This window comes from Erpetoichthys calabaricus, chromosome 4 (assembly GCF_900747795.2).
Source record: "Erpetoichthys calabaricus chromosome 4, fErpCal1.3, whole genome shotgun sequence".
In the NCBI taxonomy this organism is placed as follows: Eukaryota; Metazoa; Chordata; class Cladistia; order Polypteriformes; family Polypteridae; genus Erpetoichthys; species Erpetoichthys calabaricus.
Window position 1 is genome coordinate 172,539,591 of NC_041397.2, and position 27,371 is coordinate 172,566,961.

The following is a 27,371-nucleotide window of genomic DNA, read 5'->3' on the forward strand; positions in this document are numbered from 1 at the left end:
TGGATGATCCGCTGTTTTAACCCCGAACGGGAGCAGCCGAAAGAAGACGATAGTCACTAAACAATATGCTTATAGAAGTTCATTTTGTTAATAAAAAAAAACGTTAATGCCTGTGGTCTATAGTTTAATTATAAAAAATATAGTTTTATATGGCTTTTTGGCTGCAACTCTTCCATGAAGACCACTTCTGGCCAGACTTCTCCGGACAGTAGATGGGTGTACCTGGGTCCCACTGGTTTCTGCCAGTTCTGAGCTGATGGCACTGCTGGACATCTTCCGATTTCGAAGGGTAATAAGCTTGATGTGTCTTTCATCTGCTGCACTAAGTTTCCTTGGCCGACCACTGCGTCTGCGATCCTCTACGTTGCCCGTTTCTTTGTGCTTCTTCAAAACAGCTTGAACCGCACATCTTGAAACCCCAGTCTGCTTTGAAATCTTTGTCTGGGAGAGACCTTGCTGATGCAGTATAACTACCTTGTCTTGTTGCTGTGCTTAATCTTGCCATGACATGAAACTGTCTTCCACAACCTCACCTTGGTAGCAGAGTTTGGCTGTTCCTCACCCAGTTTTAGCCTCCTACACAGCTGTTTCTGTTAATGACTGTGTTTCAACCTACGTGTGACATTGATGATCATTAGCACCTGTTTGGTATAATTGGTTGATCATACACCTGACTATAATCCTATAAAAACCCTGACTTTGTGCGAGTGTACCTATAAGAATTGATGCTGGTTTGAAGGCAAAAGGTAGTAACACCAAATATTGATTTTATTTAGATTTTTCTTTTGTTCACTCACTTTGCATTTTGTAAATTGATAACAATAAACAATCATTATTTATTTATATTTCTGAAAGCATTCTTTGTTTACAGCATTTTTTCACACCTGCCTAAAACTTTTGCACAGTACTACATGTATCTCAGGTACATATGCATGATGGTCAGTCTTACCAGGGCTAACATGACTAAGCTACTTCACAAGGTCACTAAGGAATGGTGAATTAAAATAAAAGAGCCAGTGTTAGTCACCGATAATGTGACAAATATGCTTGTTTTTTTTTTTCTCTTCTCAGAAGCACCCAATAAATCTAAGCTTTGCAGGAATTGTTGGATCTTCCACAGCGCAGGCTGGTTACTGAAGTGCCAGCCTGGTGCAACAGTGCACATGATGATGATGATGGTGCCAGTGTGCCAAATTTCTTAATTCCATATATTTCTATTGTTATGTATGCAATTATGAAGTTTACTTGGTGACTTGATAAAAACACTTTAAAATGTGTATTTAATTGCATTATTCACAATGACATAATTGTCAGATTTATAGCAAAGTTCTCTTTTCACAATAAAAAAGGCAATAACTGGCAGTATAGAATTGCAGCACAGACAATTGCAATACATATCAAATTGGCTGGCAAAAATAGTTATAATATTGTATCAAGAAGTCCCTGTTGATACCCACCCCTATTTTAGAATGGGTCAAGAAAGAATAAATAACTTCTAGTTTAACTTCAGCATGAAGTAGCAATTGTAAGTAATGTGGGTAAAATGTGTGTCCTTTATAGATTTGTTTCTCGTTTATTGTCATTTGGACCTTGTATGAGCTTATTATTGATTAGAAATATAGTGTACTTTGACTTTCAAAAAGAGCTTAAATGTACAGAATTTCAGGAATTGGTTTTAGGATGCTAAAAAGACAGTTGAAGTGCAGGTTGACTTTCATCAGAAAAAGTGGTGACATTACAGTTTTTTTGTATTTGTTTTATTTTTGCGGAGGATGTTATGATGGATTTATGACTTGCAAGAAAAATTTCCAATCTGATCTATCCAAACTTGTGAGACCCTTTAAATGTCAAAAAAGAGGGCATATCTGAATACTTTTTTAGGCCACTATTTCCTAGAGATATTGTAAAGAATTTTATAATATTTTAATGTACATTTTGTTGGGAGGGTATTGCTGCTTACAGCCCAATTATTTCAGATATTCTAACCACCTGTACCATTCTATAGAGAGCACCATCTCCGTAAAGAGCTGCTGTTTTCTTATGCTTCTGAATAATCAGAGGACCGAGGAGTTCAAGTAGTTTAGTGTTGTAGTGTGTCAAAGACATAGTTTCTTTGGATTGAGATCTATTAGAGAGTAGGCTACCATTTCAGGAAATACATATTGTACTTCATATTGGACAGTATTTTGATTTTTCCCCAGTTAAAATGTACTCCTCATTTAATGTTAAGAAGTTTAACATGAATGGTTAAACGTGTACATAAGCAGCCATAACACTTTTTTTTCCCAGCATGAACAAATTTGTAAATGAAATGGTTTTTGGGATACTGTAGTGAGCACTTAAAATTTAAGTAATACATGAAGAATGAGGGAGAAAGAAGGAAGAGTCTGTAAAGTGAATTTTGAAAGTATAACGTTAAAAAATTAAATAGAACTGAATTAACCTGGTTGGATTAAAAAAAAAAATCTAACCATCATGATGAGTTGAGTAAAACCCTTCAACGGATACGAGTGTAACGGAATCTGGAAAATTGAAAGTGATGTCCCAGCATGAAATGTGCATGAAAGTCACTTCTCTGAAATGTGACCTTTTTATACTTTAAAAGGGGAGTGGGGGTGGGGTGTGTAGGGTACTGGTTTGGAACAAATATAGTAAATAAAATATCCCCACAAGGCACATCACTTTAAAAGAAACATGCCTGTCTAAACAGTGACTGCTTTGCTATGTCTGCCTTGCTTGTGAGTAAAATGAAGAATGGCTAATTTTTAAATTTATATGGGTTACTTTTGACCTGCTGCTGTGACTTAATTTGTCTCATTGTATTGTATCATATTTCTCTTTTTCTAGATTTGATTTTTGTTCCATAACCTCAGAAAAACGTCCCTCTGAAAATCTAGGCCAAGTTTTATTTGGTGAGAGAATCGAGCCTTCGCCATACAAGGTTTGTATCCAAGAAAACAAATAAAACATTCCTACTTCAGTATGTACAAAAGTATAGAATGTGCGTTTCCTGTGTTAGTTTGATCCATTCAGGCTTTAGTAATGCATTTCCATTGTTTTTGGTAATGTAAGATATTTTTCCAAGCCATCTATTGTAAAATATAACTATGTTGTAAAGCACTATAATTTTTCTCATAATAGTATTTTTCTTGTCTGCTGAGAGTATATTTTATTTAATTCCAAAAGAATTATACTAATCTTAAGATAAAGACAATGTGTTTCTTAGTATTTTCTAAAGCATTTTTTATGCAGTTAATACTGATATGAGGTACTAGTTGAAAGACCCACTTTTGTTTTTAAATGGTTGCCTCTAGGTGTCACCACATGCATTGAAATTCTTAAGTAATGGGAATACAAATATTTGTAAATTGTGCTGATCCATAAAAGTATTGGTGGGAGAATATGTTTATATGAGCAAAGAATTCATCAAGGAGCTATTCATGTTAAGATGGTAAATTCTTGGAGGAATGCAGGATATATTTTAGTTAGTTTGACCAAGATCGCTAGGAAAAAACTTTCTTGTGATCGGCATTTTATTAAATCAAAAATAAAGCAACAGGAGATATAGGACAGTAAAAAAAAAAAAAAAAAAAAAAAAAAAAAAACAACCATGAGAGCTTGAGCCAAGTGGTAAATAATTTTGGGATTACACAATTGGTATAAGAATCCAGATAATAAGAAAAGTGAAAAAGAGCAGCAGTTAAGGATACGTCACATTATGTGATTTTTTTTAATTTTATTTATTTTTTTCCTTCAGAGATTTTAAGTTCTAGCCTTAATTTGCATAAACTTAGCAAGTTGGAGGCACGCTCCTGTGAAGCCAGTCGCATAATGTGACATGCCCAGTGATTCACTACAGCTAGTACTTTGCTTACTTTGAAAAAATCTTAACTCATTTTTGCTCTGTGTGCTTGAGAGCTGACAATCAGTAAATGCTCCCCTGGTAGCACAGTGCATTTAATGCCGTGACAAGAAAAAAGGAACGCATGCTTTTGGACCTCACAAACAAGAGAAACGTATCTGTCTGTCTCGGGTATTACATACCACAACAGAATTGGGGGGGGGGGGGGGGGGCGCGAGAAGAAAAAAAAAACGGACTTTGCAGCCAAAGTCCACTAGGTCCTTATCAGGGACATGTTGTATGCTCATGATGCTGCATTGACTTTCTACTCACAAGAGCAACTGTAGAGACTAATTGGTCAGATCTGCAGAGCATGTTGAAGCTTTGGCCTTGCTATCAGTGTGAAGACGACCAAGAGTAGAAGACTACTTCAGACAAGAGAGGTGATTAAATGCTATTCATATGTGCAACCTCTAGTGCATTCTAGACATCCGCTACTAGGATCACTTGACAAGTAAGGAGGTCATTACATGTGCCAAGATCCCAAGTCTTTACACCTGAATGATGCAGTGCCGACTTTACTGGATTTGTCATGTCCACCAGATGTTTGAGATAAGGATCCCCAAGGATCTCTTGTAAGGTGAACTGGTGCTCTGCTTTACAAAGGTCTGTGAGTGGGATATGAAGTCCATGGACATTTGATGTCAACAATCTGCCAGTAAATGCATGCACTGGAGATGGGAGATCCAGAGAGGAGCCAGAAAGAGAGACCACACTAAATCAAGCTGTAACAGAGAAGTCTGCATGATAAAAAGTAATCCAAGAAATAAACCCAGGCAACAGCAGCTTTTTGTGTAGCTGTCGCCAGAAGGACTGCCACTCACGAATCTAGTTCTACAGCCACACCAATTACTGCTCTGAGCATCTCATGATTTGTTCTCATCCATATTTGTAAATGGCATGGTCTTATATACTGTATATGACAGTAGCAGTTAATGAGAGGATAACTTTATGTAAAAGATTTTTGTGAGAGAGAACTATGGAAAGAAGCAGCAGAAGGTATGTAAAAAATGTCTGAGTGTAGCCTCCTTAGCATTATTGTTACCTCCAGAAAACAGCCAAAAAGTTACATTTTTTCCAACAAGAAAAAATTATAATGTGTAACAAACTTGTAAATAACAAACCTCAACATAAATCCAATAGAAAAGGTATATTTAGTGGCCACTGCTGTACTGAAATAGATTTAGTCCACATCCTTTGTGTGATAACGTTTATAGACAGTCAGCAATACACAGCTTGATATTGCAATCAGGGAAAATAGAAGCCTGTTTCTTTGCACACTTATTTTTGCTATTGCTTGCACACGAGAAGGTAGAATTTTCGTGCCTGATCTGCATAAGCAATGCATCCCGTTGTGTTTTTGCTAGCTAACACAGTGCAAGGCCTAGTGACTTTCACATTTTTCCTGACCTGAACATTAACAATTGCTGCATTGTGATCCGTGATTATGGGGCTCGCATCTTTTTTTTTTTTTTTTTTTTTTTTTTTTTTTTGTCCTTGAACTCGATTGCAATTATTTTACCTTTTTGTTACACAGCTACTAGTGCACCACACAGCAGCTTCTTTTGACAATGTGCTGGGTATATTATGGTAGTTTTGCAGTTTGGTGCTGCATTATGCACAAGTTTTCACTTTGTGTCAACATCTTGTCACCAATTCACACTGTGATCCCTATCGCTCAAGAGCAATGGTTCTGATTCAGTTCATTCTAAAACTGCCTTTGTTTGCTATTGTGATTTTGGTTAGAGGCTCTGCCCCAGTCATGAATATTGATGAGTTATTTTAGAGTGGGAAAGCACGTAGAAGTATTCATGAGTTTTTTTGGAAGTAGTTTTATTTCATCTACTGGATGCAATCAAAATATTGTCCCAAGCATTATTCAGGCTTGAAAATATAAAGCAGATCATCACCTTTACCCCAAGTGTGACTCATAATTTTTAATTGCATAGAATTCAAAGGGGTTAACGACAAAGTGGTTAAGGGAATAGAGGAAGGATATAAACTGGAAATGGGTCCTTTGCTGATATAGATATGTTCATATATCCCTTGAGAACTATACTTTAGTTAGATAACAAATGTAAAGAGAGAACAGAAATGGACAGAGCACAAATTCTTTAAGCACTTTAATGAAGAGCTCTCAAGAAGTATACAAAACCTCTTGTGTCAAGACATAAAGAATTACTGGGTCTGAGCTAAAATGACTGAAGTTCTACAATTCTGCCCTGTCTTAAGTTTACCCAGAGTAGAGATGAGCAATCATTCCACAATAGAAATGTATAGGCTATACAAAAATGCAAGATGTAGGGCAGAATTTACTATATATGTGAAAGCAGCACAGCTTAAGTTTGACTCAAATGGCTCAGGCAAAATGTGGTTTAGAGTAATGCTCCTGTAATGCCCATGACTTTATGTACAGTAGGTGCGCCAATCACTGAAGTTGCCCATCAATACGCTCTTGTTCATTTAGAGCAGTGTGAGACATACTATAAGTTATTGCAAAGTACTGGGCTCCTTGATTTATAAAAAAAAAAAAAAAAAGCATGTTAACCACAGTAGAAAAAATTGGATGACAGTTCAAATGTAAAAAGGAGACCACAAAATGCAAACCTTTTACATTTATTCTAGATTGCAGATTAATTCGAACTGTGTTGCTCCATCATGCTGTATTATTTATTTTTATTATTAGAGTTTACTTTTTTAATTGTGTGACTTCGGTAACTCTGTTAGGCTTTATGTGCCTATTGTGCATTATTTGCAGCTATTTCAGTATTTACCCCTTATTGCATAAACTGCTGGAATTTGACGGTTTCCACCTCTGCTAGGGATGGGAATTGATAAGATTTTCACGATTCCGATTCCATTTTCGATTCTGTTTAACAATTCGATTCTTTATCGATTCTCCTATCGATTCTTATTTTTAAAAAAGGAGAACACACAGGTCTCTTAGCTTAGAACTTTGTTTTATCTTTGAACAAGATAACCTTACAAACCCAACAGTGAGATCTTAAGAGATCCACAGCCTACGGCTCCTCGATGGGGTGCCACGGGGTCCCCAGAAAAAAATTTGTAAATGTAAAATAATAATAAAATAAATATTCTTCTATAGCAATAACAAAGTATAACATAAATTATTCTGTGGCAGTTACACAAGAATGTCCAGTAACATTTACACTCTCATTTTTAAAAGTATATATGAGCTGAGCACTCAAAAATAAAACTACATCAGCCAGCAACAAATACAATCAACTCAAGTCCAATGGAACTGTGCACTGTGCATTTCTGCAACCATCAACTATTTTGACAGCTACATCCATGTTGGCCGCAATATCAACAGTGGCTGCCACAACCTTGTCTTTGATACCATACTCCTCCAAGATCTCATCAATCTCCTCTGCTACAGCTGTCCCTGTCTGTGCCTGGTACACTGGTTTGGTTTTGAGGACTTTTTCTTGAGCCTGGCCATTCCTGACATAATGCAGCGTTACTGTGAGGTAATGATCTTGACTAAAACTTGTCCATCCATCTGCAGTGACGGCTGCCTTCAACACATGTTTCAGCTCAGAAATGGAAACGGATGAAACATCTGGTAAGAGGAGAACATGCAACTTTGACATTCCCTGACTTAGCCTACAATTAAACACACCCCGAAAATCGGGGGCATCTACTGTGGCAAATGGGTGCAAGCCTTTTACCACAAACTTAGTCACTGCTCGGTGACATTCGTCTATCCTGGCCTGTGTCATTTTACTTTTCCCCGCCTCTGTGGAAGGAGAAGCTACCGGTAGACTGCAGCGAGAACTGCCAGCATCTGAGACAGCCAGACTCTGTCTGTCTCTCTCGTCATGGTCATCTAAATGCAATGCACAGTAATAGCAGATTTTGCAATAAGGCAAATCGCGCTAACATAATATGCAATGTTAGTTGATTAGTTACCTGCCATATTAACGGGAGAGGACGTGTGAACGTTACCGCTGCTGCTCGGTTGAGATTCACTAGTCCGGAGCGGATCAAAAACACGACATTCATTTAAGGTTATCGCGTGTTTTGTGAGCAAATGCTTTTGCATATTCGTAGTGTTTCCTCCCTTTGATGAAATATCTACTTTGCAAGTATTGCAAGTTGCCCTGTTGTCATCCTTTCTCGTAAAGTTTAACCAAACTTTTGAGCATTTGTGCCGCTTAGGCGCCCCATGTTTCCTGCTGGGTAAATGACGCTACGCAACGTGGTGACGTCATTCGAGGTGACTGGAATCGATAGAAGAATCGTTTGCAAAAATGGCAAACAATTCCAAGGAATTGAAACGGTGGGAACCGGTTCTCAACAAGAACCGGTTTTCGATTCCCATCCCTAACCTCTGCTGTACAATATTGGTTTTCCAAATCTGCATCTGTTGCTATTTTTAATAGTATGCTCAAGTTATTAAGAATATTTAACTTTTATAGATGGAAGGTTCCTATTTTTTGTTTTATTAAAATAGTGGTTAAAACTTCTATTTTAAAATCCTATATTTATCAGGCAGTCACGTGTAGCATCTATCCTAGTTGACCATTTTAAATACTCATTTAAGGCCCTGTCACATAACAAAACTGTTTTTTAGAGATTTTTAGTCACAGCCTTCTTTGAGTATTTTGTGATTTGGAGAAAGTAGTTTACCTCCAATTGTGTAGTGTGACATTCCCAGTATGTTAGTCCAAGCAGTGTGTGACTGTCCACACAAAAATCAAAGTGGTTTTATTTTTCAGGAAGTTTTAGTGGCAGGATCCGTGTGTGCGAAAGTTGAAAGCCAGAAATACAATGCATATAATGCAGCTATGAGAAATAGGGAATGCAGGTGTTTTGGACTTCACAAACAGAAGAGAGGCTCGTCTATCTAATGTCTGGTGTTTTACATACCACAACAGAATAAAAAAAAAAAAAATTAGATGGCAGAGTTTGTGGCTGATCCTAGAAATCCTTCATTATAGCACAGGTTTTACCAGGTAGATGTTATTAACTTTCAGAAAAAGGGGAGAGCTCACAATACTTTGAAAATGAGGTGCTGTGCTGAATAGACTGCACAGTATTTTAATTTTTCATTCCCGGTGAGTTTCAAGTTGTGTGATTTGACATACTCTGGAGAGAAGATCGGCAAATGCACTCGTCAAGTTTGACATCCTCTGCAACTGGTCAGGCAATGTGCTACTGGCTTCAAAGGCTCTGGAGCATGAGAAAATGGGCAGTTATTTTCATTGTTACTTATCACAAGTAGTCTTGGATGTATTATGCTTACATATGCTGTGTTTCAGCATTTACTAATGTTTAAAATTGCAGTTATTGTTTTTGTTGAACAAATAAAATGTTCAAATGCCAGTTAGTTTTTTTTTTTGCATTTGTTTATTTTATGGGGATGCTGATATTTGCACAATAGTAATCTAATTTTAATATGGTATTTTGTAAACTGTTGATCTGTAATTGTTTCTGTATTTTGTAATGACGTATGGGCCAGTTTTCATTTGTTTAAAAATTTGTTTCGGTTAGTTCTTCAACTATATCCTAAATTATGAAACAGTCCTCAATAATAACATATGTCTACTCTTGATGTATCTTGGCATTTCTCACTATCTCTGTTACGCCACATAGTTCAGTAAATTCCAGGAACTCTTTTTTCACAAATGCACTGCAGCTACCACCTGTTGAAAAACCTATCATGTGGCTTAATTATCACATGATTTATGTCCAGGAGGTGTCTACTGGAGCGTCTTTAGTGTGATATAATCATTTCAAAAAAATGCAGTGGACTCTTTCTAAAAATGTTGTCAAATGTCAGTTGTAAAGTCTAATCAGGTACAAGAAATAGATGGATTATTACTTCTTACATGTCCATGCAATTTAAGAAACTCTTGTTTCATGGTTGCCCAGCGACTATCCCAGCAGGCAGGACTGGTTAAACCAGTTGATTTGCTTTCTCTCATTTTTGAAATGAGCTTCTTTCTCTTCGAGCATGTTTTATATTTTTTCTCAAATTATCTCTAATATGCTTTCATTATTGTATAATTGTGATGGATATTTACCTTTTTGAAATTTTATAACATACTTTTAACTCCTCAGTTCAATTTTAAGAAGCAAGAAAAATGTAAGCCTGTCTGCACAAAAGTTTATGACACCAGCAAACAAGAAGATAAGCAAAAACTGGAGTTTTTGAAGAAAGGCATGCTTTTAAATTACCAACATCATTGGTGAGTATTTTAATGAAACACCTGTATCTTTATTTTTTTTTGACCAGTAAGTCTCATTATGTACAGTAAATCAGATATACTACAATGCATTTTTAGCTTGCAGTTATTGCTAATCAAATTACTTCACACAGTTGAATCCATAGGAATTGCCTATTTGTGATAAAGCAATTGTTTCCTGGCTTGGTACAACTTAGTTGAATCCTAAATTGTCATCAGTCTTAACTTCTGTACATCATGAAAAAAAAATGGAAGTAAATTTGTAATACAGCTGTGTGTTTTAAATAAAATCTTAACATGTTTTAAACAAATATACTGAAGCATCATCAGCATTAATCAATAACCAAACTGCATGCTCAAGCTATGTCCATGTCGAACAGTTTTTCAGCCAGCTTTATGTATGTTTGTCCAATTCATGTGCAAGAGTACAGATATAGTGAAACCATGCCCCATAAAATGAACACAAGTGCATGCATTTTTCAATACTTGGTGGCACTAGGAGCAATAATAGAACTTGGACACTGTCAGTTAAAATATTACAGCAATTCTAATGTTTTAAACACGGTTGTTGGAGGGAGAAGTCAGTTAGAGGCAATTTGAAAAAAAATCAATTGGCTGTAGGTACAATCTTGGTGATAACACCAAGTGTGGCACAGGCGCAGAATTCTATGCAATCACAAGTTACACTTGGGGTGACCTGTAATGAATGATCTGCTTTACATTTTTATGCCTAAAGGTCTGGGCAGTATTCTGCTGCTATCTAGTGGATTAAATGACATAATTCTACTGAATAATCATGAATATTTCTGTTTTTGCCACTCTTAGGTATTCATGAGTAAGGCAGAGCCTCCAACTATAAACACATTGGCAAATGAAAATCCAAAAGGCAATTTTAGATTGAACTGAAATTGAAGTATTCCTTGAATTGAACAATAGTGATGACAATGTGAATTGGTGATCAGGGGTCTCCTGCATAACACCGTGCATAGAATTCACGCTAAAACATGGCGTAGGGACAAAAGTGGAAATGTGTGTATCCACAAAAAAATTCAGATGCATAAATCTGTGCATACGCCAACTTCCACATTCTTGTGCTACATAAATACTGGACAGCGTGAAATGTAATGCACGTGCAAGCGCCTGCCGCCCCACCCTGACTCCTCCCAGATTTATATCGGTTTGAATATGCAAATCAAAATAAATAGCCTCTTAAATTCAGCATTCTGTGAAAGCACAATGGCAGAAGCATGGGGAAAAGAATTTCAGTGAATACCAAGTGTAGGCAAGGAAAAGTACTATTTGTTGGTTTAAGCAGTGGTATAAACAGCAAAAGAAAGTCGATCTAGTGACAAGAGTTGTTGAGAAACTCGGAAGGTCAAGTTCAGAAAGTCGCCCAGTGCCCGAAGTAAAAAGAAGTGGTCAGATATCAAAGTTGCCATGAAAAGGCGAGTAGTAGCCCACCATCTGAGTGTCATATGGAAGCATATTGAGGTACAGAGAAAAGAAAAACTGGGGCACAGCGGGGGGAAAAAGTCAATTTCCACTTTAATGACAAAATAAACTACGTTATTAAAGTACATCATCATAAACTTCATCTTAAAATGTTTTATTTTCTGGTTTCTCAAATCCCATCGTAACTGAAGTAGCATGTTAAATGCTTTGTATTCTATGTGTTCTTCTATGTACTCTGTGTGTGAATCACTACACCGACAGGACACAATACATGACATTCATAATATTACGGTTCTCTGACTAATTTAAATACTAAGATGTATAGTTGATATTTTCATGATAGGAATTAAAGGATGTATAAAACATGGGGGCACGGTGGAGCAGTGGTAGCGACAAGCTGATGCCCCATCCAGAGATTGTTCCTGCCCTCCACTCAAGATGCTTGCTGCACTACTGTCTCTTTCAAACATACTAACATCCAATTCCTGTCCTTCCTTTTTTTTCTCTCCAAGTAACCAATCGCCATGCAATCGTCTCTTTAATAAATGTCAAGCCACCTGTAAACTTAGAATGCTGATTCTTTAATACTTTTAAGGAACATTGAAATATCTTCGTAGTACATGTTTAATTATTCCATTCATCTATCCATCCAGGGTTGCGCCAGTCCCAGCAAGCACACAGCGCGAGGCAAGAACAATCCTTGAATGGGGTGCAGTTCATCACTACTACTGTCCACCGTTTCCACATGTTTAATTATTAACAGTATACATTATTTAAATGAAGCTAAAATTTATCTGTTTAATGTAATAAACATACTTTACTGCATTTCATCTAAAAAAAGATATCAAGAGCTCCAAGGAGATGGCGCTTAGAAATCTAAATCGACTTAGAAGGCAGTCGTCATCTGTAAATTTGTGCTCTCTTCTATTGAATTGAATTCCTTTATTATTGAATGGTACAATGAGATTCAGTATGCAAATCTTCCATATACTTATTTTCCTATAAAATGGTAAAACAACAATCTCTTATATATATATTTCTCTTCAGGGCGGCACGGTGGCGCAGTGGGTAGCGCTGCTGCCTTGCAGTTGGGAGACCTGGGGACCCGGGTTCGCTTCCCGGGTCCTCCCTGCGTGGAGTTTGCATGTTCTCCCCATGTCTGCGTGGGTTTCCTCCGGGCGCTCTGGTTTCCTCCCACAGTCCAAAGACATGCAGGTTAGGTGGATTGGCGATTCTAAATTGGCCCTAGTCCAAAGACATGCAGGTTAGGTGGATTGGCGATTCTAAATTGGCCCTAGTGTGTGCTTGGTGTGTGGGTGTGTTTGTGTGTGTCCTGCGGTGGGTTGGCACCCTGCCCAGGATTGTTTCCTGCCTTGTGCCCTGTGTTGGCTGGGATTGGCACCAGCAGACCCTCGTGACCCTGTGTTCGGATTCAGCGGGTTGGAAAATAGATGGAAATTTCTCTTCTGGTTTGTCCTCCTTCCACTTCAAAACCGGTCCCGACCACATGCAGCCGACACGGCATTTCTCGATTCCTATTCTTCCTGTTCCATGTCATGCACTATACTAGCCCGCTGAGCGTAATACATCCAACAAGTACTCAAGGTGTTACCACAACGGTAAAGTAGCTTTACCACCTTTGTGGGAGCCACCTGTGTCTTTACAACAGCTTCTTATACAGCAAACATCAGAAGCTAAAAGTTATTGTGAACACATTTGAGAATACAACTCTTCCTGGCCACGGACCATACTGTTTTAAAATACACGGGCAAATTTATCACCAAGTCTCTCCACTATACGCTAAGACTTCTACCTCTCCAGGATATGGACAGTTGTATGTTTTTGACACAGCGCAAGCTACTGAAGTACGCTTACAAAATAAAGCAAACTCTGCATGCAGCGAAAATGTACTTCTCCAGCTAGATTCCATGCTCAGAACCATCAACCCCTTCGTTAAATCATACAAACACATGCATAAAATCGCTGTCTAATCCAACAGCATCTGTATGAATGGTTTTCAAAGAAAACCCTGGGCAGGATTTACAACGATACATTGCCCCGACATTGCAGCGATTTTCGTCGGAGAAGATGGCGAAATGCCTGCCGAAAGGGACATTTGCTTCTATCCCATAGGCGACTCCTGTAAACAGATTTCCACGCTCAGTATGAATTGCGATCCTATGGTTTACCCACTTTTATTCCCTTCCGGAGACATTGGCTGGCACAAAGATTTACAACATGTTCCTGATAAAAGAACCGGCAAGCGAATAAGGCTTACTCAATGCCAATTTTACGCGTACAGATTAGCAATGAGGAATACATTTAGTATTTTGCACTCTAGCGGCAAACTATTCCAGCAGTACGTTGTAGATGTGTATGTTAAAACAGGGGGCGCGCGTCTCAACTATCGGACGCATTGCAAACAAACACTGAAAATAACAATGTACGTGTAGGCAAAATGATCATATTACCGTCCACATTTCCAGGAAGTCCAAGATACATGCAACAAAACTATCAGGATGCCATGGCCATAGTATGTAAATTCAGAAAGCCTGATTTATTTATCACTTTCACATGTAATCCTGCTTGGCCGGAAATTCTACATGCACTCTGCGTCTTTCAAAAATCGGGCGTCGGCCAGTAATAATAATAATACGATAGTGAAAAATGTACAATATGAAAGCATAAGTGGCTCAGGTTGTTCAATATTACAACTGTAATGCAAGTTAGCAGTGAGGTAAGTGTACTTATAAGTACAAGCAGTTCTACCGGGAGCACTTGATGGACTGATTGAGTGCATTTATAGTTCTTGGGATGAAACTGTTTCTGAACTGTGAGGTCTGTATAGGAAAGGCTCTGAAGCATTTGTTGAATGGGAGAAGTTCAAATATACTGTGCGCATGGCTGTGGCAGCGTGTGCTAGAAGCTGTGTCCCGATTAATTCTCCCCGCTCTTGACACAATCTGCTGTAAAGCTTTCTGATCAGCTGCTGTACAGCTGTGATTCCACACTCAGATACAGTGGGTTCAAATACTCTTCAGTGGTGCACTGACAGTGACAACGCTAAAGCAGCTATGGTATTTGGAATAGTTTGCCCATTCTGTGTGCCATTATATGATTATTGGTTGATCATAATCGGAAGCCTTAAACTAAAAACGATATGCAGTTAATTCCAGTGTATTTGATAAAGCCATGTCAGGAATGTGAATAAAAAAAATAAAGGGAAACCACATAGGAACAGTAGCACTGCTTTGATGCTGGGTGCCACCAGTTTGCAAAACCGAGCCGAAAACTTGTGTACACAATGGTTTGAGCTAGCGTGAGAATGTGCGTGGCTTTACACCATGGCAGTTTAGTTTTATACATCGCGATGTGAGTGTGGAAACTGGCATAGGCAACATTTTTGTGTGTACGCACTGTTTATACATGAGACCCCAGGTGTTAACGTGGAAAGTGACACTGATGCATGATATGGCACTGTATAATCAATCCGCCCTGATATGACTAGTGAATTCAGTCAGGTGAAGCCTGAGTATGGTGTGACAGTAGCTGCATGACAAAAAGGCAAAATAATTAATTGGGATTGAGTGCAAGGAAAAGGATGTTAGCCTCCTAAGCAGCATCACAATGTGGAAGCCAGTAAGTCTTATGCTGTGGTAGCCGGTGAAAACAAGAGGTACATGGATTATGTGGATCAGGCACTGAAAGTTTATCCTTATGTGCAAACAGGGAAAAAAAAATTACAAGAGTGCACAAAAAAATGCTTCTACTGTTATGATTGTGACATCATGCTTTTTGAAAACGTCATATGAAAGACGTACATTTGCATTAGCACAGCAATGGACACTAGATGTACTTTTTCTAGGCTATTTAGGGTGATGTTTGATATTTACATGTTAGTTACACAATCTTTAGGTGGTTCGTTGGAATTAAAACACTTTTGGTTCTTTTTTTGCTATAATGCTGGGGAGCTTTACTCATTCTCCCCAAGTCAGATAATTTTTATTTACCTTCTGCCTCTGTTTTTGTAGTTTACTGTGTCAAAAATCTTTTAGATTTAGTCACCCTGTCATTATCTGCTACTGTAGGATCCAAAAATATCAAATTTGAGTTAAGACCAAAGAGAGGATGTCTAATGCAAATCCCTTGTCTTAATTATCTCCTTCGGTAGATACAGTGCATCTGGAAAGTATTCACAGCGCATCACTTTTTCCACATTTTGTTATGTTACAGCCTTATTCCAAAATGGATTAAATTCATTTTTTTTTCCTCAGAATTCTACACACAACAGCAGCTTAATTGGAGTCCACCTGTTGTAAATTCAGTTGATTGGACATGATTTGGAAAGGCACACACCTGTCTATATAAGGTCCCACAGTTGACAGTTCATGTCAGAGCACAAACCAAGCATGAAGTCAAAGGAATTGTCTGTAGACCTCCGAGACAGGATTGTCTCGAGGCACAAATCTGGGGAAGGTTACAGAAAAATTTCTGCTGCTTTGAAGGTCCCAGTGAGCACAGTGGCCTCCATCATCCGTAAGTGGAAGAAGTTCGAAACCACCAGGACTCTTCCTAGAGCTGGCCGGCCATCTAAACTGAGTGATCGAGGTAGAAGGGCCTTAGTCAGGGAGGTTACCAAGAACCCGATGGTCACTCTGTCAGAGCTCCAGAGGTCCTCTGTGGAGAGAGGAGAACCTTCCAGAAGGACAACCATCCTGCAGCAATCCACCAATCAGGCCTGTATGGTAGAGTGACCAGACGGAAGCCACTCCTTAGTAAAAGGCACATGGCAGCCCGCCTGGAGTTTGCCAAAAGGCACCTGAAGGACTCTCAGACCATGAGAAAGAAAATTCTCTGGTCTGATGAGACAAAGATTGAACTCTTTTGGTGTGAATGCCAGGCATCATGTTTGGAGGAAACCAGGCACTGCTCATCACCAGGCCAATACCATCCCTACAGTGAAGCATGGTGGTGGCAGCATCATGCTGTGGGGATGTTTTTCAGCGGCAGGAACTGGGAGACTAGTCAGGATAAAGGGAAAGATGACTGCAGCAATGTACAGAGACATCCTGGATGAAAACCTGCTCCAGAGCGCTCTTGACCTCAGACTGGGGCGACAGTTCATCTTTCAGCAGGACAACGACCCTAAGCACACAGCCAAGATATCGAAGGAGTGGCTTCAGGACAACTCCGTGAATGTCCTTGAATGGCCCAGCCAGAGCCCAGACTTGAATCCGATTGAACATCTCTGGAGAGATCTTAAAATGGCTATGCACCGACGCTTCCCATCCAACCTGATGGAGCTTGAGAGGTGCTGCAAAGAGGAATGGGCAAAACTGGCCAAGGATAGGTGTACCAAGCTTGTGGCATCATATTCAAAAAGACTGGAGGCTGTAATTGCTGTGGCAAAGTATTGAGCAAAGGCTGTGAATACTTGTGATTTCTCAGTTTGTTTTATTTTTAATAAATTTGCAAAAACCTCAAGTAAACATTTTTCATGTTGTCATTATGGGATGTTGTGTGTTGAATTCTGAGGGAAAAAAATGAAATTAATCCATCTATATTACTAACCGAGAATGGTAAACAGGATGGCATGGATGCAGGTTTACTAACTAAACTGGATGGCATGGACGCAGGTACACGGTGATGGGACCATGAGACGTACTGCGCAGGCGCGTACAGCGCACGTCTCATAAACTGCAATCGAAGTCGTATCCACCGCGAACGAAGGACTCACAGCCCAAAAATGAAACAGCTCAACTGACGTGAATGAGAAATGAAGCAACAAGGCACCCATAGCTAACGACTAACCGACACAGCCACGCCAAAAAGAGGATTCTGCGCTGCAGCCCGGATTCAAACGGAAGAGGCTACGGCGGCCCCACAGGTCCACAAAGATCGTATGAAAGGCGCAGGCGTCACCGCCATATTGTGCGTGGCAGTACTGCGGAGTGAAGTTAGGAGTAATGTGCTGCTTGGGATTGTACAAACCGCTGAATGCTTTACACCGAATTCAAACACAATATAGCTCAACGATACAAACACGAGCTCACCTGGATAAGATCAATGAACACAGGCGCCTACAACGCGCGTCTGAAACTACGGAAGCACAGCAGACACGGGTTCAAAACGAACGAGCTCAACTAATGTGTTTCAGGATACCCAACGCCGGGGGTAGGCGAGCGAAGCAAGCAGGGGGCAGAGCCCCCCTTGTTTTGGAATAAGGCTGTAACATAACAAAATGTGGAAAAAGTGATGCGCTGTGAATACTTTCTGGATACACTGTATATACAGTCCCTTCCATAACTATTGACACCACCACATTTAATAATTGGTGCAACCTCCCTTTTCTTCTAAAAAAGCACAGAGTCTTCTCCTATAACATCTTATAAGACAGGGGGATATAGAGCAGAGAATATGAGACCACTAGTTTTTACATAATTTTTCCAGATTATCCTGGGTCTTGTGTTCTGTGCTGTGCACTCTCCTCTTCAGCTCATCACACAGGTTTTCAATGGGGTTTAGGTCTGAGGACTGAGACCGCCAAGGCAGAAGGTTGATTTAGTGTTCCTTAGTGAGTTGGCCAGATTTAAATCAATGATGCTATGTTCCCTTACTGGGTTCCCTGGGCCTTTCGAGGAGAAATATCACCCACAACATCATAGAATGTCCACAATACTTGACAGTGTAGATCAGATTCTTTTCAGTGTAGTCATTCTTCTTTTTACTCCAAACCCATCTTAAATGTTTGTTGTTAAAAAGGTCAATTTTCTTTTCGTTCCAATAGTGTTCAGGAAACTACAGGTGCTTACATTTGTGGTCAAATGTAAGGAAAGCCTTTATTCTGGCCTGACTTCAAATAAACTGTTGGCATGGAGGTGGAATCTGATGGTAGCATCTTGTGGTCACCAAAAGTGATTCTTTGACCCTTTTAAACCTCTCTTACCATTCTGCTCACTGTGCGTAAAATACATTTAAATTATCTTTCAGGCAAGTTAGTAATGATTCTAGTTGATTTGAACTTTTTAATTATACCCTTAACTATAAATATGTGCATTTTTCAGGCAAGTAGCCTTTTTTATGTTGTTCCATGATTTATGAAAGTCGACAAACCTATCTCTTATTTGAATTGTGTGCTCCTTTTCCCAAGTTTATGAACGAATTTGGGAATTTGGCCTCTGCACCACCTCATTATTATACACCAGTAAAACAAAGTCATGGGTTTCTGTTTGAAGGTTTGGACATAACTCTGATCAACTTTTAAAGTCTGATATAAATGGAAAGAATTCTTCAGTTACATTTTGTTCGTAACAATTTCTACGGATATCAGTAATTGTGGCACATGTGGCTTTGTTAAAATATTTCTTGATGTGGTTATTTTTTTTATTTTTACTAGGGGGCTTTGTCCCCTGCTCGCTTCACTTATCGTCTCATCCCCAATCCCCCTGGCCTACGCTAAGCACCATCCATTTTGCGTCTCTACCACTTGCTGTGTGAAGAGGGAGGCTGAACGTACCCCAAGGAGACTCATTCGCTCCACGAAACCTCCTCTAAAGCGGTGATACAATGGGAAACAAATTTTCAATCAGCTGCTGTCTTGCTTCTGTGTGTCGCATGATCTACACTTCGAACATTTAAAATCCTGTACAGTAGTTGTCCTTTTGTCTCACTGCCTTGTCTCTCTTCTCCCCCAGACATCCTGTGCTCCTGTTGGGGGTCCCGGTCCTGAGGCGCACCCCTATGAAGAGAAAAATTTTCTGTTCTTATAATTGTGAAAAGTCAAGCAAAATGACACCTTGCTTCAGGCAAGAAAGGGCCTGAGTTGCCTCGAAAGTTTGCTTATTGTAATCTTTTTAGTTAGCCAATAAAAGGTGTCATTTTGCTTTACTTTTTCACTTCATTCATAATGGCTAACACGGTACAACACCCTAGTACTACAGACATTCTTTTAATTGAGAGACGGAACTGTCCCTTCCGACTACACACGAAGCTTGATTTCACTGAAAGACTTATGCTTGTTTGAAATGTTTGAATAACGTTTCTGTCTCTAAAATCTCCTGTGTATCTGTGCAACTCTGTGACCCAAGCATGACCGCATATGTGGATTTCACTTTCACCAAACAACAAATCTTTTAATTCTTGCGGATATGCCTCTTCATCGGGAAGAAACACTACTTTTTCCCTGATTGCAACACGAATTAGATGATCTACAAGTCTCTGAATATATTGTTCTGATTGAAAGCTAAGTCTATCTCTTTTTGCTGTTCCTTTATTTTTTCAAGTAATTTCCGTTTGTTTGCATTAATGCGATCTTTACTATCATTTTTTGGAGACTTTCGTACTTCCATTATATCTAATCTGCTCTGCATGTGTATCGCACCAACGTTTTGGAATTCTTTGACATTCTACTTTGTCATGTACTTTTTGTCTCATGGGACGTGAAAGTGTCTCTCTGAGAAAGTCACGTCTCGTCTCTGTGAAAGTGTCATCTTGTCCCAAGATTTTTTTTTTATATAATTGTTTAAAGCTTTTTTTTTTTCTTGTTTAACCAGGGATACCAGTAAATATGGCATGGACTATGTGTGTTTGTATATATTTATAGAAATTATTTTTAAAAAATATTTCTAAGTGTATTTTTTAAAAATAATACATTATAAATTCCTCGTTGCTAATGTAAGAAAGAGATTACTTAGTTTTGTGCAGAATAGTGGTTCTAATGGTCAGTTCTTGGTACCCACAGTTGCCCTCAGGTTTCCCTTCAATTCATGCTTTCTTTAAAAGACAGAATAGGTGGTAGCTCACTATCACAGCTTTGTCCACACCTCCAAGTGCACTCAAATTCCCTACAGTTTTCCAAAAATACTTCACTGTTGATATTCACATATCTCCCTGTAGTAAATATAAAGTTGTTTTTGTGCCATAGATTTGTTTCATTAAGAAACATTTTTACATAGATACAAGCAAAGTAAAACATGTCACTTGCTCAGTGTATGCTCTGTTTAATATTGTATTTGTACTTGTAAAACACTGAGCTTTGAAGAAAGTTAGCATATATAATCTGTGTGTTTCTTTGCATCTGAAAATACAACTTTTTTCAAAATTACATTGTTGAATGTAAAGCAAGATGTGATTAGATATACTTAAATTCCCATGTTACGTGGTTGTCTAGATTGACAATGTCTGTCAGGATATGATCTGAACTCTGCCTTGAGATAAAGCAGGTCTCTGGATCTGAATTGCTCACAGCAGGGGAATGAGTGGTTGTCTTCCAGGGATGCCAGAGCCAGCTGGCTTCACACAGATTAGCTGATTTGTGTCTGCTGGCCCTTGTAACAGTCAATGGCTGTTTTGTAAGATTACCTCTGCTTTTGTGATAGTCTACTTTGTTTATAATAAATATACTATGTATTATAGCTTGTCTGTCTTGACTGTTATAAGTGACCCACTTTACACATATCACTGTAACGGTTTCTGATATACTGAGTTGTGACAGTTTTAATTGTGCCTAAATATAAAGTTTTTCTTTTCTATTTGGATGAATTGTGCATTATGATATACTTCTAAATTCATACAGCAAAATATGTATGTACGCTGTGTAGTTGAGTCCTGGGTGTTTGTGCGATTTTTGAGCATCAAGGCGATGTGGTCATTCTTACATTGGTGTTTAGATACAACAATACAACATTTAAATGTACAACCGTGTTGCCTGAATGGCAAGGTAGTGTAAGCACAAATGCTACTGGAGTATCAAAGGATGCTAGATGACAACAAAAGGAATAGTACAGTGGGATGTGATTTTATTTGCATGCCAGTATGAGAGAGTAGTGATTGGTAATTTCCTGTGTATCTTGGATGCTTCAGATGCAAATTATCAGTTCGGTCCAAGTGAAAAAGAGAGGGAAACCCTTGGCACACAAACAAGGAGTACAATGGAAACTGTCAAGGCCAGCATATGGTAGCAACCCTGACAGATTGCAAGGTGTCTTATGCTTTTCTAGGGATGGTTGGGGTATAAATTTCCTTTGCATTGCTAATTGCCACGTAGAGCTAGTCGTCTTGGAGATTTGCAGGACAATGCTTTCTCCTGATATATTACCAATGCATGTAATAATCCTGGGAATGTAACACCATTTCCTATCGGAGACTTAGTTTGAATGTGAGCTTGGTTTTAGTTGAAAGTAGAAAATGTTGAAACTAAACCCAAAAGTAGTGCTGGGTGTAAATACATGAAAGTATGCAGCCATTAACAGTACTATTTAAAAAAGCAATGTGGGAAGAAAATGTCAAACTTCTTTGGAGATACTACAGTGGGACTTGTTTAAAGGACTGGGACATAGATTTACAGCTGCAAAATGACTTGAAAAGAAGAGAGTTGGACTCAAGGTTTACTTTAAGACCTAACTGCTAGAAAGACTTGCATTCAACACCATGCTGGATGAACTTAAAACTTTTTCATGAAAAGAAAGTATCTTTTTCTCTATTGTCATTTTTTAGTTAGTGTCTCCTGTTAATGGTGAAAAAGCTTTACCTTTTGGAACCAGGTATAATAAACCATTCTTCCATCTGCAAATGCAACTTCCAGAAATTATAGATCAAGTATGTCCACAAAGCTTTATTAGGTGTAATGTTAAGGGCCTGAATTGCAGAAGTAAAACCATTTGTAATATTTCTATTTATAAACCATTACTAAACCCAGTAATCCAATTTTGGTGTTGCTTTCTAAACTCTTGCTTCTTGCAATGAAATTTTCCCAATTTCTCATATCCCTAGTTCTGAGAACCCACAGTAAGTAGAAAAACTAGGCAACTCAAGCACTGTTCATGTAAATTTAAATTACTGTGAATCAAGATTGTTTTGAATTTGCAATTCAGAGTAATTTCTATATTTCTGTTTCAAGAAAATCGGGAAAGGGATATTGTCATTCAAGTGTCAGTTAAACTGTACTTTAAATCTTTGTTGTTCTCTGATTTTAGATAGTTGACACGAGATGTAAAACAAGCATATGCATTTCATGTGACATGTGGCTACATTCTCTTCTAATAGGTCTGTCCCCTGTATGTGTGCTTTCATTATTCTTAGGAGGGTGGAATTATGTCTTACAGACTTTAGAGAAGTTTACATGTGATCTAATTCATATATTTTAATTATTGTTTTATTATTTTTATTGTTCAACATTAGTGTTTGTGTGTAAGCAATACTGAGTTGCCTTTGCAAAAAAGGTTATGGGCTAAAAGTGTTGGTATTTGTTTTATTCCAGTCTTTGTTGTTAACTTTATTACTTTTATTTTTCCCTCCAAACAGGATTGTTGATAATATGCCTGTAACATGGTGCTATGATGTAGAGGAAGGGCAGAAGTTCTGTAATCCTGGTTTTCCAGTTGGCTGCTATGTTACTGATGATGGTCGTCCAAAAGACGCTTGTGTTGTAAATGTCAGTATTCTTAGTACATGTTTTCATTTATCTAAAATAAACATAATTCTTGACACATGTTCTGATTATTTTTTGTGGCTTACAATATCTTAATAGTAATGAATGTGGCTTATCATTTAATAGATTTAATGACAAAGGTTTTGTGGAAAGTTAAAACACTTTTTTTTTAATTTGCTCTCATTTATTCCCACAGTGTAAAATTAACAAATAACAGCCATAATATTTTACGAGAACATCTTTGGCTATAATTGTTTGCAAGGTACTTGTGTAAATTCTCTTGGCATAATTCTGAGATACAGATTACTAATAATGAAATACTTTTTAGTTTTTAAATGCTTATGTCTCATTTATGTAAAACTATACCAGCTTTTTTCTGTATCATTTATTATAGAAACCTTTTTTTTTTTTTTTTTTAGTCTGATTTTAATGACAAGGACACCTTTTATATCTTTAATCATGTTGAAATAACGATCTACTATCATATTGTGGAAAATGAAGCTGCTGGTGCAAGATTAGTAGCAGCAAAACTGGAACCAAGGAGGTTAGTGTTTCAGATGTTGCAGATACTCTAAGTCTACTCTGTGGTACTAATTAAATCTTTTTCTTTTATCTTATTATTTAAATGACTTTAATTGTGGCCATGACTGAATTATATAGTACAGCATTTTACACAGTGATACTGAAATTTTGTAGGCTTTTTAATTTGAATTTTCATACTATATACCATAGAATAGACCATTTGTTTTCTATCACACAGTGGTACTTTTACTTCAGTTTGTGTCTTTGTGCATAATAAACCTAGCACAAGATGATACTCATTAACATAATGCGTTTTTTCTTTAATCAAGATAATATACCTCTGTATTTACCATATTTTGCTTTAGAAAATCAGTTTAGGAAGAAAACACATCACTGCACATAGTTTAATATGACATTTATTACAAAATTGATTTATATAAATGTGTAATTAAGCTTAATTATGTTCATGTTTTAATTTTATGTTTGTTTTTTCTTTAGTTACAAACATACTCAGCCAGATAATCCTGATTGCTCAGGTGTTCCTTTGGACATTAAAAACAAGTTTGAAGGAGAGCTCAAAATTGTTTATACGTATTCTGTTAATTTTGAGGTAAACATTTTTCTATAAGATGCAGAGGCTTGTTTGCTTTATTTAGCTTTGTTTTATTAATAGTGATTTCAAATGTATATTATAAAATAAATTCTGAAATGTTGTTTTTAAATTGTACTTCTTTCGATAGTTATAATTTTTGATACAATTAATATCACTCATTTAAATTGTGTCCTTTGAAAACTTAAGATTTAAAATTCTTAGTTCAGTGCTTTTTTATGTGCTGAACCAATTACCTTTTTCTATAAATGTGAATTGATCAAAGTGTCGGAACGATGTTGAAGGTAGTGGTGTCATTTAACTTCAGGTTTTTTCATCAAAATTACTTTTCATAGCAGTTATAAATGTTGTTCATGCTTTTATTCTCCTTTCTCCTTGGTCCAACTTTTTCTTTATTACATCCAATGATCGGATTCTTCACAACTTAATTATTATTTCTTTCAGTTTTAGTCTTTCAATGATTCTGCTATTTATGTCCCATGTGTTCATTAAATTGATTAATCTTTATACATTTTTATACATGCTGCTCATGTAAAATATGGTAATGCAAAGTTTTTTAGAAGAATGTTCTAATTTATTGTTGATAGCATTTATACACAGATCTGCCAGATCCAATAATGTTTTACTTATTTTTCTGATTTTACTTAACTAATCTGGCAATAGTTTTCCTAACATTTTAACTTTTTTTAATATAGGAAGACAAAAATATTAGATGGGCTTCACGGTGGGATTACATTTTGGAGTCCATGCCACATACTAACATACAGTGGTTCAGGTAAAAGCAATTTAGACAATTAAAGATTTTGTAATGTTTACCCTTTTAGTAATTATTCTTGTTTTCTCTTACAGCATCATGAATTCCCTAGTAATTGTCCTGTTTCTTTCTGGTATGGTGGCCATGATTATGCTGAGGACTCTGCATAAGGATATTGCGCGATATAACCAAATGGATTCAATAGTAAGTTAACAGTCGCACCTCTTTCCAAGAAATTCTACTACAGCGTTTCTTTGTACACATCTTTCTAAATACAGTGTATTATAAAGTGCAACCATTTTGTTACCTCTAGAGTGAGGTTAATTTTTTATCATTATTTTTAGCAATGGTCACTTTTAAAGGCCTTAACATTTCAGCATTAATATATGTAGTTAATGGAGATGAAAATATTTCCCAGTGCACTATCCAGCAGTATAAGGTTTAGGTGTATGGTATGCCCATTTTTCTGACATGGAGCACCTTTGTGCTAGATTTTGACCTCACATTTGTGAATACTGCTTCAAGAGAATGTGGTCAGAATTATTTACACTTAGATATGTGTGAAGATCTTAGGGAGAATTTGGCACTATGTCACTGTAGGCTTAGACGCTGTTTGTTGAAACCTCAGTGCTAGCAATGGAGGAGGGTCATCTGTGAGCGCAAGCAGTGATGATATGCACACTGAAAATACTTGAGAAACCAAGTCAGCGGATCTATACTTGTCCTCTCCTTTATAGAATTAGTACCAACACCAAATCATTATTTGTATAGTTGTATGTTTGGTGATTTATAATATAATACTGCCGTACATGTCATTAATCGTGTAGTATGCTTTGAATGGAGACATTTACCGTTTTGTCCAGTTTGTTCAAAGAACAGTGTAGTATGAACATACACCACAATTAATTGCACAATAGAAGAGAAATAGTGCATTTAATTTGGCCTCTGTGTTCTCCCTTTATTTTACCAGATCATGGACTGATAAATGCTTTAACAACCATATTTGTTTATATAGCACAATGGCATAGAAAAAGTGAAGATCAAAATGCATTACAGTGACAAATAAAAAATACAGTTACAAACATGAAAAATAAATACCTTAGAAAATGTAGAAGTGGCGTAACATTGAGGTGCATTCTGGGTCTTGGTTAACTGATTTGAAAGTTGGAGCATTTTAAATTGTAACTTCATCGAATCTTTGGACCACTTCATGGCCAATTCACCCAAATTCAATCAGGCTGAAGTTTAATAAGTTCAGTAAAGGTGATTTAACATTGGCAGAGTGGGCTGACATTCCTGCCTCTCAGCCTTAGGTTCTATGTGAAGTCTGCCTGTTGTCCCCATACATTTACAAATTGACAGGCATTAGTGTCAGTAAATCTACTTGTGTGCAGTTCCGTTATTATGATGTCATCAGCAAGGGCAACTCCATTGTGCATCTAAAAAATGCATAAGACTCGCCATGGAAAAGGTGGCTTGGCTCTTTCAAACATGTAAGGCTTTTATTAATACAGTACAGTGTAATCAGTTAAGTTTAGATGTATTGTTCTTTTTACAAAGTACAGTGAAACTTTTGTGTTCTTTTCACTATCATCCCACTTGGTTTGCATCTGCCTCCAAAGGCTATGTGGGGTGGGGTTGGCTTTGGGTGGTCATCTACCATCCACAATAGCTACTGCAAGCAAACGGGTAAGAAATTTATCTTTACCCCAAGAAAATTGGATCAAGAAAGTGTGATAAAATAATTATTTATAGTTCCCTTTGGTGCCACATAAATATGGAAGGCGTATTTTTTTACATCAAAACCTTTGCGCTCTATCTAGAATATTTAGGTTTTACTGTATATAAACAGTGTGTTTACATACATAATTTCAATGAATCTTACCAAATATCTAAGAGAATACAAAGGGTTTATGCTGTATAACTGCGGGAAATGTATATAAGAACGTGGGAGAGTTTATAAGGGCTTAAAATCTATAAAAATAACCATATAAACGTATGGTTTTTACTTTGCGGATTTTCACCTTTTGCGGGGGGGGTTCTGGAACGTAACCCCCGCGATAGGTGAGGGATGACTGTATATCCATTTTCCACTTGAAAAAGAAGTAACTTAGATTTGAAACATTTTGAACTTGTCCTTTAATTTCACAGTAAAATTTTGCATAAGTGTGTGAAGCTGAGAAGCATTGCATGCTAAATACTATAAAAATATGCATGTTTCTGCTACAATGAGCGAGAAACTTTATTTTATGCTTTTTATTTTTATGTAAAAAAAATATAATTTTACACACAATGTACATTTTTACCACTTTTCTGGGTGAAGCTAGGTAAAAAATCTTGTAAATCATACAGTGAGGCTAACTTCAGTTTTTCTATTTTGTACTTAAATATATTTAGGGGTGTGTGCATTTGACAAGTCACCCAAAGATTCACAGAATCAGTCAATGGCAAAGGAGTAATGTATAGTTATAGAATGTTGTGTAAGTATCGTG

The 27,371-nt window shown here is 37.5% G+C and overlaps 1 protein-coding gene across 1 annotated transcript in view; it reads left to right on the forward strand.

Annotated features, from left to right (window-relative positions):
* Positions 1-27,371, forward strand: part of tm9sf2 (transmembrane 9 superfamily member 2) — a 104,672-nt gene that overhangs the window by 46,215 nt on the left and 31,086 nt on the right. The window contains exons 3-9 of the mRNA XM_028799952.2: positions 2,848-2,941; positions 9,989-10,116; positions 22,867-22,996; positions 23,413-23,537; positions 24,014-24,125; positions 24,821-24,900; positions 24,975-25,083. Coding sequence (XP_028655785.2) covers positions 2,848-2,941; positions 9,989-10,116; positions 22,867-22,996; positions 23,413-23,537; positions 24,014-24,125; positions 24,821-24,900; positions 24,975-25,083 — 778 coding nt within the window. The remainder of the gene's footprint in view (positions 1-2,847; positions 2,942-9,988; positions 10,117-22,866; positions 22,997-23,412; positions 23,538-24,013; positions 24,126-24,820; positions 24,901-24,974; positions 25,084-27,371) is intronic.